Source organism: Pimephales promelas, chromosome 11 (genome assembly GCF_988280905.1).
Source record: "Pimephales promelas chromosome 11, fPimPro1.hap1.1, whole genome shotgun sequence".
NCBI classification, from domain to species: Eukaryota; Metazoa; Chordata; class Actinopteri; order Cypriniformes; family Leuciscidae; genus Pimephales; species Pimephales promelas.
The window spans coordinates 2042171-2063738 of record NC_142779.1 but is presented as its reverse complement, the minus strand read 5'-3'; the positions used below and the strand labels follow the sequence as shown (position 1 = coordinate 2063738).

Here is a 21568-nt window from a genome sequence, read left to right as displayed (position 1 = left end):
GTTTCGTGTTTCTCTGCCTGTGGGTCCCAACAATATTATGATCTGAAATTCATATATCTGAATTGCAATGGGCTGTTATGATTGGACAGGATCTTGTGAAAACCTTTCTAGCCTTTTGATGGATGTCTAAAAATAATCCAACCACTAAACCACCGGCTGCTCCATCCTAATGCATTCTGACACTGTTTGTTGAACTTTGATGTGGGAAGAGATTGTGGCTAGAAGAATAAAAGAAAATAATGTGTTCCCAAAAGATCATGTTGCACATTAGAAATATCAATACATGCAGTATCAGATGATAACAGCATGACATTTTATATATACCATGAAGCTTAATGAATTACCATTGTATATGTGTCAAAATGCCATAATGTGGCGTTCAAAAACATGGGACATATAATACACCATCAAGCAAATGTTTACACGACGTAACTTCAAGCAAACATTCATCATATCATGTCCAATAAAAAAATCCTGGGTTGTTTAAACCTATATTGGGTCGTTTCAACCCATGTTTGGGTTAAATATGGACAAATCCAAAGGTTGGGTTTAAAAATGTAATTTAAATATTTAAAAGAAACGGTTGGGTTTAATATTTTAATTTAACGTTATTAAAATATTCAAACCAACGCGTGAGTTTTGACCCAAATATGGATTAAGTGTAATATCATGATACTTTTTGGTACTTTTTTGTCAGTGTTTCAATTTATTATATGATATTAGATGAATGATTACCATATGTACTGATTCACACCGAAATTACAAGTAAATTTCACAAATAATTACAGTAACGACATTTTTAAATAGACAGACTAAAATAGCCTACGACTTTCGTGTAAAACCTTCTCCAATAACCATTGTTTTATTTTTCAACTTATCATTGTTTTCAGATTGTTGTCGTGCAGTGAAGGCTAGATTAAGAAATACCATGGTATTTTGTCTTACCTGGCCTCACATCGCACCGGTAACAAGTGGATTCAGTGTCCTTTAAGTGTGTTTTTGAGTTGTTCTCCACTCTTATCATTCCTGCGAACATCATGTTGGTTTAAACCCGATAAATCCACAGCAATATTTGCGATAAGTTAAACTCCTAACGCCGCGCGCGCGCGCGTGTCATCCTCCGGTGCGCGGCGCGTGCGCTTTTGCGCGTGAACCCGACGCCGTTCACTTTCCCAGAGATGTACGAAACTTTACTTCACACTTCCAACATAATAATAGTCCGCAAATCGTAAGATTGACAAATATGAAATCTCAATCGATGTTTGAGGAAAAACCGATCCACTAAAAAAATGGCGAGTTTCCTGTGAGAGGAAAACGCCGAAGGGAAGCCTGAAGAAAGTTCGCGTTTGTGTCCCTCGGTTTAATGCGTATCAAATACCTCAAGGTTCTTTATTTTATTTCCCTTTTCCGGATGAAAAACAAAGCCACGGCACATGGTTGTCAACAAGCAGACGAGAGCCGGATAAAAGCCGCACTTTGTGCCGTTATGTGGCGCTGAAGGAGTTTCAGTGACGTCAGCTGGAATTTGACTCCTCTGATTCACACTAAACTAAAGCAGAACTCTCCCATCAACTACAAAACATGAACTGGACGGGCGTCAAATGCCTGAATGTCATTACAAAACACCAAACTGCCATTTATTACATTTACATTTATCCAAATCAAAACAGAAGTGCGAAGAAACCATATAAAATGATCTGAAATGCACCTGATCCTCTGTTGGGACATGTGAACTTGACTTAAAAAACACCAAAACATCAGCTGATTCAAAAACACGAAGTTAGGGATCCTGCAGATAAAACGTGTGTAAAATCCTGCTATTTGCTTAACCGAAACTGTACAACATTTAGATTTAACAGGACAATAAATGTCAAATCTATGTTGTATATATTCAACAAGACAATATTGTTGGTCAAAAGACATTTTTAGAAAGTCCCTGTCTTATTATTATGTTGGTTGTCAGCAGGCTTATACATTCTCAAAGCAGATTTTAATAGTTATGTTTAACTGGGTTGAACATGTTCTGTGACCGCTTGCTTTTGTCTATAGGTTCTCTTAAAGAGATAGTTCATCCAAAGAATTAAAATTATGTCATTATTTACTCACCAAGTGCTTCTAAAACTTTAAGGTAATTGAATAATGAAACGTAAAATTACATTGCATTTTAATTTATATTAAATATAAAATTAATAATCTGTGTTAAGTGAGTGAGTGATTAGTGAGTGACTAACAGACATGCAGCAGGTAGGCCATTTTAGGCTACAGTCACTTTAGTAAATGTATTAATATATAATTTACGACCTGGAATAATAATCAGTCAGGAATAATAAGCCATCTGATCCGTTTCCCAGGCGTAATGCATACACTGAGTGCTCCTGTTGTGTGTGTGTCTCTCTCAGCTGAACTGGGCTCTGTTTGTCTCGGTCAGATGAACAGAGCCGCTCTTTGTGTTGTGCTGTATAGACACTGGAAAGACTCATTTGAGGCCTGTGCTTGTCTCATAATGGTTTAATTGAGCTAAACCCATCAGAGTGTCAGAATCAAAGTCTCTTACAGAAGCAGCTAAATCAAATTAACATGCGATCTTGTGACTTTAAGAGCCAATGTGAACCACTGAACCCGCGAACGACGGTCATTGTCTGTGGTCAATAAATGATGTACTGTATGTCAAGGAGAATATCTGATTAAAATAAACACTAAACACACAGTCAGACTCAGAATAGGATTTTGAGGTGCAAGATAAAGCATTTGCATGACTTACCTTTGACTTTTGCTGACACAGAGTACACTAAAAATATTTTATTCTTTATAATGACTAATTTGCACATTTTATAACTTTTTTTGTCATTGAAACTATGAAATATGGTGTAGAGACATCTAAAAGGGAATAAAACGTTATTTTTATATCATTCATGGAACGTTATTCAGTTGATCCAACATTTGTTCAGAGAACCTTCAAAAATGATTTAATGTTCACCTTCCATAACCAAGAATTTTTTTTAAAAAAACCGGACATTTTGAACGTTCAAAGAACATTCAGAAAAAGCATTTTCATAACTTAACAAGAAAGTCAGCGAAACATTGTTTAGGATCATGTTTTTGTTATGGTCACCAAAATGTAAAACTGTTTTATATGTACATTCTCTATATTGCATCTCCAGAACTGCTTATTTCTGCAAATCATCATGTATTTTTTTTTTTATAATTTACTTTGATATTTTCATCTCGGCATCTCTTCTGAACTAATAGCCGTTCCTGCAATCGCTGGATGTAGCCCCTATGTGTCAGTATTGTACAACTTCATGAATCTCGAGCTCTCATGTGGGAGTTCTGTTGAAAAATTCAGAGAGAAAACACTAAAGCCTGAGAGAATATTAGTGATAAACAATGTAATAAGCTGAATGATGTTTTTTATTCATTAATGTCCATTCATTTCAGGGGCTCAATTTGGGAATCAATTTGTGTCCTCAATATCAAACTAACGTTTTACTGGGAGCAGTGACTGCCGTCGAATCAATTAATTGCGATTAATCACACCTAACATAAAAGTTTGTGTTTATATATTATATGTCTGCATATAAATATATATTGTGGATTTATATGTGTATTCCTTGTGTACCAGATGTGGGCCGGATCTGGGCCAACACTATGTTGCTGTCTAGGTATAGGCCTATATATATTTATATATATATATATATATATATATATATATATTAGGGCTGTCAAATGATTAATCGCGATTAATCGCATCCAAAATAAAAGTTTGTGTTTACATAATATATGTGGGTGCACTGTGTATAATCATTTTATACATATAAATACACACACATGCTCATATATATTTAAGAAATATTTTCATGTATATACTGTATATAGATTTATGTATAATGTATATTATATATAAATATTTTATATATAAATCATATTTTTTTCTTAAATATACATGCATGTGTGTGTATTTATATATATATACAAAATAATTATACACAGTCCACCCACATATATTATGTAAACACAAGCTTTTATTTTGGATGCGATTAATCGTTTGACAGCCCTAATATATATATATATATATATATATATATATACAGTATATATATATTTAATTATTTAAGATTAATCGCATCCAAAATAAAAGTTGGTGTTTACATAATATATGTGGTGCACTGTGTTTAATTATTTTATACATATAAATACACACACATGCTCATATATTTAAGAAATATTTTCATGTTTATACTGTATATAGATTTATGTATAATGTATATTATATATAAATATAAATATTTTATATGTAAATAAGATTTTTTTTTCTTAAATATATATGCATGTGTGTGTATATATATGTATAAAATAATTATACACAGTGCACCCACATATATTATGTAAACACAAACTTTTATTTTGGATGCGATTGATCGCGATTAATCATTTGACAGCCCTAATATATATATATACATACACGCATACACAGATATTATATAAACCATCGATTTGACAGCTCTGATAAAAATCAATGAACACAAATAGCCTTAGTGCAGATTGTTTTTGAGGAATAAATAACTAACCCCTAATAAAAATGGTCACCCTGATGTGAACAGTTAAGATATGGCTAAACATGAGGGTTGAGTTTGTACGAAAAACAAGTTTTATTGACAACCGTGATAAACATGTTTATAACTTTCAGGTTGAAATGAAGGAACAACAGATAATTCTCTTGCAAGCAATATGAAAGAGATGACAGCTCAAAATTGAGGAACAAGGCATGATAACAACATGCAACCATTGAAACAAATTCAGATCGACACAGAGAGAGATACGAGTCCTTAAACTAAAAATACTCACGATATGCCCAGTCTATAGTGCAACACGCGCATCGCATCTCGGTATCTCACGGCATTGCATCATCCGGGTCCAAGTGCGCCGCCCTGCTGGAGAAGACGTCGGCTAGCATGTGTTTGGGAATCTCCGAGCCGCGCACGCGCAGGGTGTAGCACGCGTCCTCCACCTTTCCCAGGCTCTGCCGAAGCGTGTGCAGTTTCTTGGACACCTCGTAGGGCCCCGTGTTCCCGATGAAGGAGAAGCCGTCGTGGATTTCCCTCAGGAACCCGCTGAGGAGGAACGGCGTGTCCATGTCTCCGTTGCCCACACTGCTGATGCACATGCGCATCAGCTCGCCCGTCAGGTCCGCGACGCCCAGCAGGTAATCGGTCGGCGTTATCTGGAAGGTCAGAACGCACGGACCGGGACACGTGACCTCATCTACAGCCTTCAGCAAAGAGACGAGGAAACAGTCAATCAGATTTCTAAAGTTGTGCTGATAAACTGAATGCGTTTTAAACACACAATAACCAGGCTTTGTATAATCAATAAATCCAATTTATTTTAATCAATTACATTTTAACTAACTAAATATTGCTTGATCCACAGCTAGTCATAAATTAACCATATTAATACTTTTTAAACTAAATAAAGTTAGTTTTTATAATGAACAGATTTATGCTGATTTGAAGCAATTTGAGTAAAAGTGATTAAAAAATATGATAATTTATTAATAGTAAACTATGCCATGATTTTTTAGTTTTATTTAGGCATGACTAGTTTGTTAAAACTGTGTTTTAATGTTATATGCAAACAGATTTTAAATGTAGGCCTAAATATGATTTGAGTGCCGTAGCGAACACCATTATATAAAAGAGTTTGTTCACAAACAAAATACCTAAAAACTATAAAATGTACTATAAAAACACATATTTTCCCTCAAACTAAACCAAGAGACGAGGAAACAGACAATGTTCAAGTTAAACGGATCAGATTTCTAAAGTTGTGCTGATAAACTGAATGCGTTTTAAATACACAATAACCAGGCTTTGTATAATCAATAAATCCAATTTATTTTAATCAATTACATTTTAACTAACTAAATATTGCTTGATCCACAGCTAGTCATAAATTAACCATATTAATACTTTTTAAACTAAATAAATAAAGTTAGTTTTTACAATGAACAGATTTATGCTGATCTGAAGCAATTTGAGTAAATGTGATTAAAAAGATATGATCATTTATTAATAGTAAACTATGCCATGATTTTTTAGTTTTATTTAGGCATGACTCACAAATATGCATAACATTTTGTGCATAAGTTTGTTAAAACTGTGTTTTAATGTTATATGCAAATACATTTTAAATGTAGGCCTAAATATGATTTGAGTGCCGTAGCGAACACCATTATATAAAAGAGTTTGTTCACAAACAAAATACCTAAAAACTATCAAATGTACTATAAAGCACATATTTTCCCTCAAACTAAACCAAGAGACGAGGAAACAGACAATATTCAAGTGAAACGGATCAGATTTCTAAAGTTGTGCTGATAAACTGAATGCGTTTTAAACACACAATAACCAGGTTTTGTATAATCAATAAATCCAATTTGTTTTAATCACATACATTTTAACTAACTAAATATTGCTTGATCCACAGCTAGTCATATATTAACCATATTAATACTTTTTAAACTAAATAAATAAAGTTAGTTTTTACAATGAACAGATTTATGCTGATCTGAAGCAATTTGAGTAAATGTGATTAAAAAGATATGATCATTTATTAATAGTAAACTATGCCATGATTTTTTAGTTTTATTTAGGCATGACTCACAAATATGCATAACATTTTGTGCATAAGTTTGTTAAAACTGTGTTTTAATGTTATATGCAAATACATTTTAAATGTAGGCCTAAATATGATTTGAGTGCCGTAGCGAACACCATTATATAAAAGAGTTTGTTCACAAACAAAATACCTAAAAACTATAAAATGTACTATAAAGCACATATTTTACCTCAAACTAAACCAAGAGACGAGGAAACAGACAATATTCAAGTGAAACGGATCAGATTTCTAAAGTTGTGCTGATAAACTGAATGCGTTTTAAATACACAATAACCAGGTTTTGTATAATCAATAAATCCAATTTGTTTTAATCACATACATTTTAACTAACTAAATATTGCTTGATCCACAGCTAGTCATATATTAACCATATTAATACTTTTTAAACTAAATAAATAAAGTTAGTTTTTACAATGAACAGATTTATGCTGATTTGAAGCAATTACGATGGCCTACCACTAACCCCGCCCCTAAACCTACCCGTCACTGGGGTGAAGACCAATCAGGGATGACTATAGTTCCCAAATGGTATATGGTGGGGTCTGGATAACAGGAAAGTACCCAAAAATATTATAATTTATTAATAATAAACTAAGCCATGATTTTTTAAGTTTTATTTAGGCATGACTCACAAATATGCATAAAATGTTGTGCATTAATTTGTTAAAACTGTGTTTTAATTTTATATGCAAATACATTTTAAATGTAGGCCTTTTCTGAGTGCCGTAGCGAACTCCATTATATAAAAGAGTTTGTTCACAAAAACTATACATGCACAGGCCTCACATTTTCCCTCAAACTAAACGATGCATCTAAAAATATCTCGGAGAATGGTTTACAGAGAGACGTGCAGAGCAAGCAGCAGTCATGGCTTTCTAAAAATAACCACAGAAGATGGCAGTGATTGTCCCGATCTGATAAACCCGCTGAATGTGCTCTGGAGAACGTCGCCCGTCTATTTGGGCAAGACAACATTAAGGAGGTCATGTTTATATAAGGAAAGATGCGTAAAAGTGGTTCAGGTTTTCATATCATGCCTTGTTTTCCCTCATGAAGACCAGCCGGGCGTTGATCTCCTCCAGGCTGATCAGAGTGCGATGTCGGATGAAGTGATGGAAGGACACGGCCTCCACGTACTCCTGAATCCCTGAGAACGCAGAAAACACGGACATTACTACGATCCTTCAACTCAAAGCTTTCATTTGATCATTTCACAACACATATTTCATTTCATTACGCTTCAAAACATCTCGTACCTCACAGTCTTAAATAAGATACTTAAGCAATCTGCTCACCAGGGCTGCATTTATTTGATCCAAAATCTACAATTTTGAAATATTACAATTTAAAACAGCTGTACTTTATTCCTGTGATCGAAGCTGAATTTTCAGCATCAGTCACATGATCTTTCAGAAATATCTCTATTATGAGGATTTGATACTCAAGAAACATTTTTGATTGATTATCGATGTTATATTTGTGTAGAAATTGTGATTTTTTTTGATGAATAGAGTTTAAAAGAACAACAATTTGTAACATTTGTAACATTATAAATTTCGTAATTGTCCATTTTAATGTATAATAAAAGTTAAATAAAAGTTTTAGTTTCTATGGTTTTTGAGCCATTCCACCAAAAGGGTGGACATTTCTGTCCCCAGGACCTTATATGTATAAAATTGCATGAAAATTATCTCTAAAATACATTTTATTATTAAGTAAAATATCATGCACATTTAGCTAACTACAAATTTAAAACGTATAATTAAAAACATTAAGAAAAACGACACAGAACACTAAAAAAATAGCATTTTCTGCATGTCCGAACTCTCGATCTCTAAACTTTACCATGAAATATTATGATTAAAATCCTTCATAAATCAGATTTTTCTTGCATTGTTGTGTGACTTTATATCCAAACTGCTTTAAAATGAAAAAAGAAAAAAACATTTGATCTAATATTTTAGATAAAATACACATTTTAGTCATGTCCCCAGGTTTTCACTCAGTCCTGTTACACTATTTCATCTCCGCGCTGAATAACGTGGAATATTCCACAAGACAACATTTTCAACAGTAAGTTTCATCATCTGGATCTTCTGAAGGCAATGGGGCGACTATAAGTCACTCCTCTCATTTTCGTTTCTGTATATTTGATGAAATTGTAACTATGAATGAGAAGGTCGATCTCAACATACAGTCCTGTTACCTAAACGTTTTCTTAGATTTAATTGTTTTATTTTAAAAAATATTAACTTTTGGTAAGGCTCAGTGTCCTCACGCTATTAGCATCAATGCTATGTGGCCATATGCCATATTTTTGATAACTTTTTGCTTAAAAAAAATCAATCCTGTTACCTTCAGTCCTGTTACTATTTGTTTCTTTTTCTAAAAAAAATTAAATTAAACCACTATCATTTTTGTTTGGCCCATAATTTACACAATTATTTAATGAATTAATTCTAAAGAAAAATGATAAGCTTGAGGCTTCGGTCGTCTTTAAAATGAAAAAAATGCCTTTGTGTTTTTTATATCAAAATACACCTTGCTTTAACCCTTATGCTGCATTAGGGACATTTTTGGTCTTTTGCAGTTTAATTTCTTTGACCATTTTGGCTGTTTTAATGCAAATGGTATGAAATTTGGCAAAATTGTGACTTTTTGGATACATGTAAAAAATGTGATCCCATTTTGCAAAATATGTATAACACACACTGTGTAGATCAAATAGTAACACTCAGCACCATAAAGACCAAAAATGGCCCATTAAAACGTTGTTTAAATCTGAGGCTGTCAGTAATACATGAAACATGATTTTTGCACAAACATCCTTTCATTTTGAAGCAAAAGCATTATATTTGCATTATATAGTGTATTCCACCAGATGACGTCACTACATATTTATTCCCTATGGGTGGAAATGCACCTTATTTTAGGCAATAGGCAATGTTTAATAGGTGGCCATTTTTGGTCTCTAACGCGCTAAGTGGGATTTTTTGCAAAGTGGGACTGTGATAATCCAAATCTAAAGTTTTCTCTTTGCATTTAGTTTATTGAAAATAATTGAATTTTTGTGTTTTTTCCTCTTATACAAATCGATGGTTTCGCAAACAAAACTGGTAATTAAAGGGTTAAAATCCTGAAATTGAATACATTTTTGGTAGTTATGATGAGGACTGATGCTGGTTAAAAGATTTAACTTGGTAAAAGTGGAAAATAATAATAATAATATATAATATTTTAGGCAATGTTTAATATGTGGCCATTTTTGGTCCTTAATGCACTCAACGGTGTTAAAAATCTAATGCAGCACAAGGGTTAATAGTGATTTTATTGGCACAAATATCAATTTTTTGAACATATAACCAACTTAAAATAAACACTTTCTTGTGGGGAAAACAAAGGAATTAATTGACATGCTTCTAAACTTGCTTTTTTAAATGACATGATTTTTGGTAACAGGATTGAGAAAACATGCGTCCATATTCTGCTTAAACCTTGTAAAAAAATAAATAAAGTTGCCTGAGATTGACCAATACACATTTTGAATAGTTAAATATGTGTAGTATTAGATTCAATGTTGAAAAAGAAGAGTTTTTGAAGAGTTACAACAAGCAAATGTCACCCATTCGGTGGGATGGCCCTTTTGCTGAAACTCAAATGTGCTGCGAAACATCAAGCGAACATGCTTGTGTGAATAAAAGCTTCAATTAAAACTGTCCATCATATAAGGCAATCGAGCCTCTTCAGAAGATTCGGACTGAACCGCTCAATTCATGTGGATTAGTTTTACGATCTCTTTATGAAGCGTCAGCGTCAGTAGTGTACAGAAGCTGTCAATGGAGGGACAGAAAGCTCTCAGATTTCATCAAAAAGACAAACAAAAGTCTCTCAGGTTTGGAACAACATAATAAAAGAGTGAACTATCCCTTTAAGACATTGCTTCCCCAACGAAGGGCTGTTCACACTGAACTGCGCAACTCCTAAACACGTTTGACCCGTTTGCCGTTTTTCATAGAGCTTGAGCTTTTATTTCCTTCCACTGATCCAAGTCTCGTTTTTAACAGCAAAACGTGTTCAGTGTGAACCGGCCCTAAGATGCTGTTATTTTCAGTTATTCAGACAGCCTCAGTCAGTAGATGATGTTTAACGGAGCGATGACCGCTGTATTTGTGTCCAGATCTTGTGTAAACACCAGGACAATAATGACAGGACGGAAGACTTTGTGATTAGGCTTTGCTTTCGAAATGGCAATTAACATCAAAGACGTTCTTATCTGTCGCTCCCCGGGCACCGATTTGCATGCAGTGTGACAATGTTCAACATAAAAATAAAAACAAAAACCCCATTTGAGTTTCGGCCCAAAATGCACCGTTTTTTATGATGCTGTGCTCGTGAAAGAGAGCGGTTCCCACAAAAGCTGAAACACTGATGTTGTGTTGTGTTGTCTTCTCTCAGGCTCAGAAGGAAGTGAGATAACGTTCTCAAGCATGCGATTGGAGACTCCCTCTGCAAGACATTTCTTTGCAGGTTAATTTGACAGAACTGTCACCTGACTGGATGTAAACACACGGTCGAAATCACTAACTAGAGAAAGACTTAAAGTTACAACACCCGTTCATCTGTTCCAATCTCAAACGTAGGGGTTTTCTAACTTCTGCGTATTATTATTATTATTATACATAAATATATGAAGAGTTCAGATGCAAAAGCCTCTAAATGCCATTTGAAATTTTCTTCTTTAATGATGATTTTTATCAATCTTGTATATTTAAGTTCAGTAATTTCACTTAAATAACAATTAATAGGTAATTATCATTGCCATTTAAGTGAAATCACTGAACTTAAATATACAAGATTGATAAAAATCATCATTAAAGAAGAAAATTTCAAATGGCATTTAGAGGCTTTTGCATCTGAACTCTTCATATACAGGTGAAACTCGAAAAATTAGAATATCGTGCAAAAGTTTCCGCATTTATTTCAGTAATTCAACTTAAAGGAGTAGTTCACTTTTGAAAAAACTTTTGCTGATAATTTACTCGCCCCCATGTCATCCAAGATGGCCATGTCTTTCTTTCTTCAGTCGAAAAGAAATTAAAGTTTTTGATGAAAACATTACAGGATTTTCTCCATATAATGGACTTCAATGGGAACCAAATGGTTCAAGGTCCAAACGAGAGTTTCAGAGCAGCCTCAAAGGGCTTTAAACGATTCCAGACGATGAATAAGGGTCTTATCAAGCGAAACGATCGCTCATTTAATAAACAAATAAAAAAGTTTCAGTTTTATAAGCTCAAATGCTCGCCTTGCTCTGTTCTGACGCACGTTCGTGACTCTCCTGTTCGAACTCGTTCATCAAAATGAACAAATCTTTTTCCGAGTCATTTGGTTCGTTCAACGAACGAAATGAACGAATTGACTCGGAAAAAATTCGTTCATTTTGATGAATGAGTTTGAACAGGAGAGTCACGAATGTGTACCGCAGTACAAAGCAAGGCGAGCATTTGTGCTTATAAAACTTAAACTTTGTTTGTTTATTTATTAAATGAGCGATCGTTTCGCGAGATAGGACCCTTATTCATCGTCTGGAATCGTTTAAAGCCCTTTGAACAGTTTGTAGTTTGCACTGAAACTGTCTTTTGGATCTTGAACCGTTTGGTTCCCATTGAAGTCCATTATATGGAGAAAATCCTGGAATGTTTTCATCAAAAACCTTAATTTCTTTTCGACTGAAGAAAGAAAGACATGGCCATCTTGGATGACATGGGGGTGAGTAAATTATCAGCAAAAGTTTTCAAAAGTGAACTACTCCTTTAAAAGATAAAACTAATATATTATATAGACTCATTACATGCAAAGTAAGATATTTCAAGCCTTTATTTGTTATAATTTTGATAGTTATGGATTACAGCTTATGAAAACCCAAACTCAAAATTAGAATATTGTGAAAAAGTTTTTATATCTGTACGACATAATCAAAATTATAATAAATAAAGGCTTGGAATATCTCACTTTGCATGTAATGAGTCTATATAATATATTAGTTTTACCTTTTAAGTTGAATTACTGAAATAAATGCTGAAACGTTTGCACGATATTCTAATTTTTCGAGTTTCACCTGTATATTATATTACAAATCAGGTTTATTATTGTGAACTGTTACGGCCCTTAACCAGCTTTAGCTCGTTTTAAAAACGTAAGGACCGAATATATCAAGAATCACAGACGATTCATTGCTTTCTGACGTCCAATCACACCATAAAGTTTTAATTGGGGAGTCAAGCAGACAAGTACAAAAAAGATAATAAACAATAACAACGATTAACAAAAAAAAAAAGCTAAAGAAAACAGCTAAAAACTAAAAGCATTAAAATTTGTTGTTTGAAATGAAAAGAAATAGAAAATCTTTTGGAGCCAAGGCTACGTTTCTCGTTTTCAGATTTAGAAATAACTAAAACATGAAATGAATAAGTTTGTTTTTGAATATGAATAAAAACTATTAACTAATAAAAGTTACAAAAACACAAAATATAAACATAAAAATATGAATAAAAATCTGAATGATACTAAAAATAACAGTGCTCGTATACACAAGGTTTGTGTATTTTATTACATTATAGCATCTTATTTTATAAAGCTGTACAAACTCACCGTAAGTAGAGGAAAAGATATGGTGTTAACCTGTTAATCATCCAAGAAGAGGACAATCTCAAAATGACAGTTAATCAATAGCAAACGACTTATCTTTCATCCTTTTATTTTTAGCGATCATACTTAAATTTTGTTTTGAATTAAAATTTTTGGATCAAGGGAAAGCACAAAGCAATTCACATACACTACTGTTAAAAAAGAGATCTATAGGAGAAGTCTATAAAAGTATATAAGTGTAATTAATTAATAATATTGAATAGCTTCATAAGATCCTTCCATTTTAAATCTTGTTTAAAGTGAATATTTGGAAATATTATATTATGAGATGGACGTGATTAACAGACAGACACTGACAAAACTACACATGAAGAGTCCAGGCCAGTCTGCAGTTTCAATCCACTGACTTCTTCATCTGTAATAGTCAAGAATTAACGCTCAATAGTAGAGCTGTCTTATATATCGTCCATCTCTGTACCCAGGTCAGACGCTGATGAATCGTGCCAGTGTGTCGTGTGTACCCTTCACCAAGCTTTCTGAGCCAAGAGGAAACAGATAATTGGGCTTTGAGTGAGCCAAACACTGTGTGTGTGTGTGTGTGTGTGTGTGTGTGTGTCAGTGAATAGAGATGCCGGTCTAAACGCAGTGCTATGCAGGAGTTTGATGCCAGGCATGAAAGAAAAGTGCCGTTTCTAATACGGGCACAGGATTATCTTCATTTCTATCAGGTACAGTGTGTAGAGAAACACTCGTAATCGAGCAGAAGAGACACGGTTCAGATGATAAATAAAATGTGCATTTGTCGAAGAGAAAAAAGACAGGAAATTCTTCATGCAAACATGCTGTCATATTTTTTTTTTTTATAATTTTGCTGCTTAAATACAGACAGTACCAACAACACTAGTGGACAAATAAAATAAGGGAATGATTTAATGACGCCTCTCTATGATTTGGTCCAACTTACAAGTTTGAAAGTCCTAATTATGCATTATGATTATATTGAGCACATTTATTTTAGCATATTTTAAGCACAAGGATTTTGGTATATTAGAAGCAACTGAGTCTATTTTTTTTCATGGTCTCAGCTGAGTTACAGGTTATACAAGATTTGCATCAATATAATACAAATAAAACCAAACAAAAAATTGAAAAAAAGACTGGATTTTCTGGTCAAATCTTACTAAACAAGTCCTTAAGTGATCTTACTAAAGGAAGCTTGTTTCCGTCACTGAATAAATAATACATTTTTAAAAAATTGCGACTTTTTATCTCACAATTGCGAGATATGAGGTCAGAATTGTGAGAAATAAAGTCACGATTGTGACATTTAAAGTTGCAATTCTGAGAAATAAAAGTCGCAATTGCGAAATAAAAGGACAGAATTGAGACTTTTTATCTCACAATTTTGACATTTTTCTCACAATTGCGAGTTTACATCTGACATATTTTCTCAGAATTGTGAGATATAACTCGCAATTGGGAGTTATCCGACCAATTCTAAGAGAAAAAAAAGACCCCCTCAGAATAGTTTATATCTCATAATTTTGACTTTACAACACGCAATTGCGAATATTTCACGCAATTCTGTCTTTATATCTCACAATTCTGACTTTATAACATGCATTTGCGACTATTTCATGCAATTCTGACTTTACAACACACAATTCTGACTTTATATCTCGCAATTCTGACTTTACAACACACAATTGTGACTATTTCATGCAATTCTGACTTTACAACACACAACTCTGACTTTATATCTCGCAATTCTGACTTTATAACACGCATTTGTGACTATTTCATGCAATTCTGACTTTACAACACACAATTCTTCTGACATTACATCACACAATTGCGACTATTTCACGCAATTCTGACTTTACAACACAATTCTGACTTTATAACATGCATTTGCGACTATTTCATGCAATTCTGACTTTACAACACACAATTCTGACTTTATATCTCGCAATTCTGACTTTACAACACACAATTCTGACTTTATATCTCGCAATTCTGACTTTACAACACACAATTGCGACTATTTCATGCAATTCTGACTTTACAACACACAATTCTGACTTTATATCTCACAATTCTGACTTTACAACACACAATTCTGACTTTATATCTCGCAATTCTGACTTTACAACACACAATTCTGACTTTATATCTCGCAATTCTGACTTTACAACACACAATTCTGACTTTATATCTCGCAATTCTGACTTTACAACACACAATTGTGACTATTTCATGCAATTCTGACTTTACAACACACAACTCTGACTTTATATCTTGCAATTCTGACTTTATAACATGCATTTGCGACTATTTCATGCAATTCTGACTTTACAACACACAATTCTGACATTACATCACACAATTGCGACTATTTCACGCAATTCTGACTTTACAACACACAATTGCGACTATTTAATGCAATTGTGAGATAAAAAGTCGCAATTACCTTTTTTTATTTTTCATTCTGTGGCAAAAACAAGCTTCCATACTTACTAAATAAAACGCTAGTGTCCAAAAAAAAAGTTTAATAGAAAGAGGGATTTTGCAGAACATGCAAAAAAAAAAGAAAAGCAGAAATGCATATGCAAGTCTTAAAAGTGTATTTTTGGTTGTAATAAATCAGATGCATTTGAAAAATACAAAACTTTCTTTCCATTTTCACCGAAAAATAAATTGGATTAGGATTTACATTCCAACAATTTTCACTTTTCAAATTGCAAGTAAATTTCACAAATAATTATAAAGAAAGGGTAAGTAACACACTGAAATGAAGCAGAAAACTTGAAATTATTTTATAATAAACATACTCCAATAATCTTTGTTTGATTATTAACTTACTATTACTATTAACTTTGAAAAATCATTGTTCACAGTGTAAATCCTATCAAAAACACAACGTTGCTTAATGCTACTACAACAAAAAGAAAGAAAATGTGCATTATTTGTGCTTTATCTATAAAAAAACTATTACTTATAGTTCCCAGAATGCAAACAAACTAACCAGCATTCACAATTAAAATTGAACTATGGGCAATACCAGTTTATTTCCACTATTATTGTAAATTCAACACAGGAAATCTGAGCTTAAAGTTAATGCTGATTACAATACTTATAGTGTCGTTTGAGTGCACTCGTCTCATAAATCTGATGATTGTGACATGACTTTGAAGCAGCTTATGTAACAATCAAGTGAGTCTTCAGGTCAAAAGCTCATGTTATCATCATATTAACCCGTTCATGCACTAATAGTGTTAAAAGCTTCTGCAGTGTGAACTCAATTAGTGTCCAATGTTTCCCCAAGGACTTTTAATGTTGTTGTTCTTCAAACAAGCCTATTAAACACGAGCATAGACTCTCTGAACGCTTGGACGTCTGCTTACTCCTCACAAACCAATAAAGCTCTTCAAACTAAAAGAAGAGAGAAACTGATCTCGGTCACGTCGCAAGAAAGACCCGATGATTTCTCTGCGGCCATAATCTAAAAATGACTTCCCTCACCGTTAGATAACCGCAGAACTTGGTAGGTCCCCTCCCTCCCTTATCCACACTTTCCTCAGAAGTTTGCAGACTTTGTGTCTGGCCTCGCTCCTCTTATAAAAGACAAAAATAATAATGGCTGGAAAAGCGTGGTGACCTTTTTTGGCAAGATTAAGCAAGATGAGATATGGCGTAGTGGCGTAAAGTGCAGACCCAGACCAAAAGTCTTCAACATTGGGATGGATGGATGAATGGACGGACGGGATAAATATATATAATGGATGGATGGATAGACAGATCGATAGATGGATAGAATTTTTGGGGAATATCGTACAAAAGTTATAATTTTATAATTATGATGTATTACAGCTTATGAAAACCTCAAATTCAAAATCTCAGAAAATTAGAATATTACATGAAATCAATCAAAAAAAATGTTGGCCCTCTTAAAAGTATAATTATGCAAATGTATATAGTTATTTATACTAAATATATTAGTTTCACCTTTTAATTTGAATTAGTGAAATAAATTATTTTGCATTATTTACAAATTTCCTGTAAAAGCGCATGTTAAACTGAACAGCCGGAACACATGAAAGTATCATTAGAACCAGATATCAGACTAAATGTTGTCATTTTATGATCCATATCAGTTCTTATAAGACTAGCACAGAATTACAAGACAAATCAAGCAATACATCATCAGGACAAGTTCATCTAAACTATATAATATTGCCGATTAATCTCGATTAGTTGCGTTTTTGCAACGTTTATATAATATAATAAATGTATGCATGCATATGCGCGCACCCACACACACATTACATAAACACTTATAAAAACTTTAGATTATTCGATTTGACAGCACTAGATAAATGTATGTTAGGCGTTCAAAAAATAATAGAGAGGTCATGGTTATCATTAACAATCATGGTTTTTATCATTAACAAACTATTAAAAACATGTCTGTTAACTGAAATAAATAAATAAATAAATAAATAAATAAATATTAGTTTTAAAAAAAAGCTAAAAATTTGAAATGTTGCCTTGGCATTAAACTGACATTTGATGCACTAAATCTAAATGGAAACGAACGGAAACTCTGATCGCCCACTGGCTGTACCTGGTGTGATCGCTCGGTGGAACTGGTGTAGATCTTCTCCTCTCAGCTCTTCTGCGATCTGTCCGATCTTCTGCCTCACGCCGTCCAGCTTCACGTCGGCCTCGTTCAGGATCTCCTCCACATCGGGAACACTGACGCAGAGCAGCGGAAAACACACTCATGCTTCTGTACAGTGAAGTGATCTATCCATCCATGCATCCATCTATCTATCTATCTATCCATCCATCCACCCATCATTCTATCCATATATCCTTCTGTCTATCTATCATCATTCTATCTATCTATATATCTATCTATCTATCTATCTATCCATCATTCTATCCATATATCCTTGTGTCTATCTGTCTATCCAACCATCATCATTCTATCTATCTATCTATCTATCTATCTATCTATCTATCTATCTATCCATCCATCATTCTATCCATATATCCTTGTGTCTATCTGTCTATCCAACCATCATCATTCTATCTATCTATCTATCTATCTATCTATCTATCTATCTATCTATCTATCTATCTATCTATCTATCTATCCATCCACCCATCATTCTATCCATATATCCTTCTGTCTATCTATCATCATTCTATCTATCTATATATCTATCTATCTATCCATCCATCATTCTATCCATATATCCTTGTGTCCATCTGTCTATCCAACCATCATCATTCTATCTATCTATCTATCTATCTATCTATCTATCTATCCATCCATCATTCTATCCATATATCCTTCTGTCTATCGAACCATCATCATTCTATCTATCTATCTATCTATCTATCTATCTATCCATCCACCCATCATTCTATCCATATATCCTTCTGTCTATCATCATTCTATCTATCTATATATCTATCTATCTATCTATCCATCATTCAATCCATATATCCTTCTGTCTATCTGTCTATCCAACCATCATCATTCTTTCTATTTATCTATCTATCTATCTATCTATCTATCTATCTATCTATCTATCTATCTATCTATCTATCTATCTATCATTCTATCCATATATCCTTCTGTCTATCTGTCTATCCATCCATCATCATTCTATCTATCTATATATCTTTCTTTATTTAACTATTTTCTCAAATATATAAATATATATGATACTTTTGTACATATATACAGAATATTTATCATGTTCATAAGCAAGTATTGAATGGATCTCACCTGGTCACTCTGTGCAGGAGGAATATGGTCCGTTTGCTCTCAATAGTGATATCTCGACTGCTTTTCACCAAACGCTCATATTTATCATGCTTGGTGTCCAGTTCTTGCTGGAATACTGTCAGAGAAACCAGTAAACATGTCAGATTCATTCATCTGGTGTCGTTAACAGTAACACATGCCCCGCACACACACACACACACACACACACACACACACACACCTTTGAAAGCAGCAATGACCGCTGAATCTGAGTTCATACAGTCCTCGGATTTCTGCCCGACTTCGGTCCTTCGTCTTCGGCCGCATCCCTCGTCTAAGAGGAACATTAAAGCATATTTATATAAATAAGAACATAACTCATTGTCACGGCAATCTAAAATCAACCGATTCTAAGTAGCATGCTACGAGGATTTCTGCATGAAAATCAAGTGTTGTTAAACTGCATCCGTGAAGTGAAAGACGTCGCAAGCTTTACCTTCTCGTTTACTCATCTCTGTTGTAAAGTGTTTTTCTTTGTACACGAGAGTTGTTCGGTTATGTACAGTAAACTCTTTTATTTTACCAACTGATTGTGATTTAGTGCGTGTAAATCCAGCTGAACGCCTTTATCGTGGGTTTACGTTACACGTGTGCCTGTTTTATTACGTACCTCCGCAAATATAATTATAAATTATTACAACTTATCTTATAAATGTGTAATCAAACTGTAAATTCGTTATAAAAGCAGCGATTTACGCCCGATTGGGTTTAATTTGAACGCTGGCACGCACACGGACTTCCATTGTTTACACGGGACCTGCGCGTATTGATTGCGTGTTACCGCAAGACAATCTGGGTAATGTAGTTTAACCCGGATCATTGACTTCCGAGGTTATTTTTAGTCCAGTCGTAAAATTGATCTTCTTTAAATTATTTAGGTGCTCAAACCTTCGTTTAAATAATTTAGAAAGCATATATTTTCATAACAGTTTTAATGTCAAAGTATTTTTTTTATCGTATAAACTAAAGCACTTTAAAAATCATAACATGGAATGAAAAGAAAAATAAATGAAAAGAAAATGAATTAAATGAAAATAAAATACATTTATGGAATGAAATAAAATGAAAAGAAAGGAAAAAACAGAAAGGAAATGAACAAATGAAGGAATGTACGAACAAACAAACTAATGAATAAAAATGAATGAAGGAATGACAAGGTGTAAAAAAAGTATTGTAGAGGTACCATTACAGATACAATGATTGATATTGAGAGAGAGAGGTTTTCTCCTTTGATTTCACATATATCAGATTACAGTTCTTCCTCGTGAACTTCAGCCTGAAGGATTGATGCCAACTGTGTACGTGCCACCCAGAGGCTCCTCACCGTCTGACCGAGTGCCCGCAAGCTCCTATAGGGGGCAGAGGACAACAAAATAAACATCATGAAATTACATTTATCTGCATTTTATTGAAATCACATATCTTTGCTTGCTTAGCAACTTGAACAAATGTGAAGTGGTCATTTAGATCACAGTCGTTTAGATGCCACGGGCCACCAAATATTAGCTATAATTTCATAAATATGTGCAAAATATGCTATTTATTTTTTATTTTGTCACATATTATGTTTTTCTTCTATAGCACTGTGTGTGTTGTTAGAAATAGGCCTATTATTTATTTGTTTAAATATTTGATATTTTGAAAACATTATTACATTTTAGATTTTTTTTTTTTAATCAGTGATGCGTAAACGAGAAAGAACGTCATTGGCTCTTGCAGAAGATCAAAAGTGATGCGTAACACGAGAATGAACCTCATTGGCTCTGTCAATCTACGAAGCTTGTGCTTCTGTTTACCAGAACTTTTTTAAGTTGATGAATGTTGCCTGTTCGTCACATAAGTGATCGAGTATCTTCAGAAAATTTTGACTAAACCGCTCAATTTATATGGTTAGTTTTACGATCTCTTTACGGACGTTTTGAGCGTGAAAGTGGTAGTTGTGTAGCTGTCAATGGAGGAACAGAAAGCTCTCAAATTACATCAAAAATATCTTCGTTTGTCTTCCGAAGATGAACGAAAGTCTTACGTGTTTGGAACAACATGAGGGTGAGCAATAAATGACAGCATTGTCTAATATAATAATATAAAATAAACATAGTTTAGATTATGTTTATGAATTAATTTCAGTAACAAAAACAATTGTTAGCCTACTTTTTCCTCATTCTAGTGATAAAACTGAACTCGGTTCATCTGAGCGAATCGGCTCACGCGGACCCCTGTCGACCGGATCTAAAGCCTTTGTCTTAAAGTTTAATAGCTAGACTCAAAGCCTGGCTAATTAGGGCCACCTACCTACTACTAACAAAGACGTTACCATTTTAAAATCCTTCTGAATGCGACAGATCTTGAGCGAACACAGTCATTCAATTACCCACTTATCCCGCTTTCAGAGTGTGTATGTGT

The 21568-nt window shown here is 33.7% G+C and overlaps 2 protein-coding genes across 6 annotated transcripts in view; both read right to left on the bottom strand.

Annotated features, from left to right (window-relative positions):
- disc1 (DISC1 scaffold protein) overlaps nt 1–1520 on the bottom strand; it is a 50563-nt gene extending 49043 nt beyond the window's left edge. For all 3 annotated transcript variants that reach the window (XR_005618051.2, XM_089116735.1, XM_089116736.1), the window contains exon 1: nt 946–1520. Coding sequence is in view for 2 of the 3 variants with exons in the window: in XM_089116735.1 (XP_088972861.1) it covers nt 946–1039 (94 nt within the window). In the remaining variant the exon portion in view is untranslated. The remainder of the gene's footprint in view (nt 1–945) is intronic.
- A 3105-nt stretch (nt 1521–4625) lies between these two features.
- tsnax (translin-associated factor X) overlaps nt 4626–21568 on the bottom strand; it is a 38937-nt gene continuing 21994 nt past the window's right edge. The window contains exons 1-7 of one of the 3 annotated variants that reach the window (XM_089116734.1): nt 21480–21545; nt 20419–20514; nt 19347–19439; nt 19127–19241; nt 17951–18081; nt 7716–7825; nt 4626–5269 (exon numbers count right to left, since the gene is read on the bottom strand). In XM_089116734.1, coding sequence (XP_088972860.1) covers nt 4892–5269; nt 7716–7825; nt 17951–18081; nt 19127–19241; nt 19347–19383 — 771 coding nt within the window. In that variant the 5' untranslated portion in view covers nt 19384–19439; nt 20419–20514; nt 21480–21545 and the 3' untranslated portion in view covers nt 4626–4891. Of the gene's footprint in view, nt 5270–7715; nt 7826–17950; nt 18082–19126; nt 19242–19346; nt 19440–19601; nt 19951–20418; nt 20515–21479; nt 21546–21568 lie in introns of those variants that run through there. The other 2 variants (XM_089116733.1, XM_039649083.2) reach the window with 2 other exon arrangements.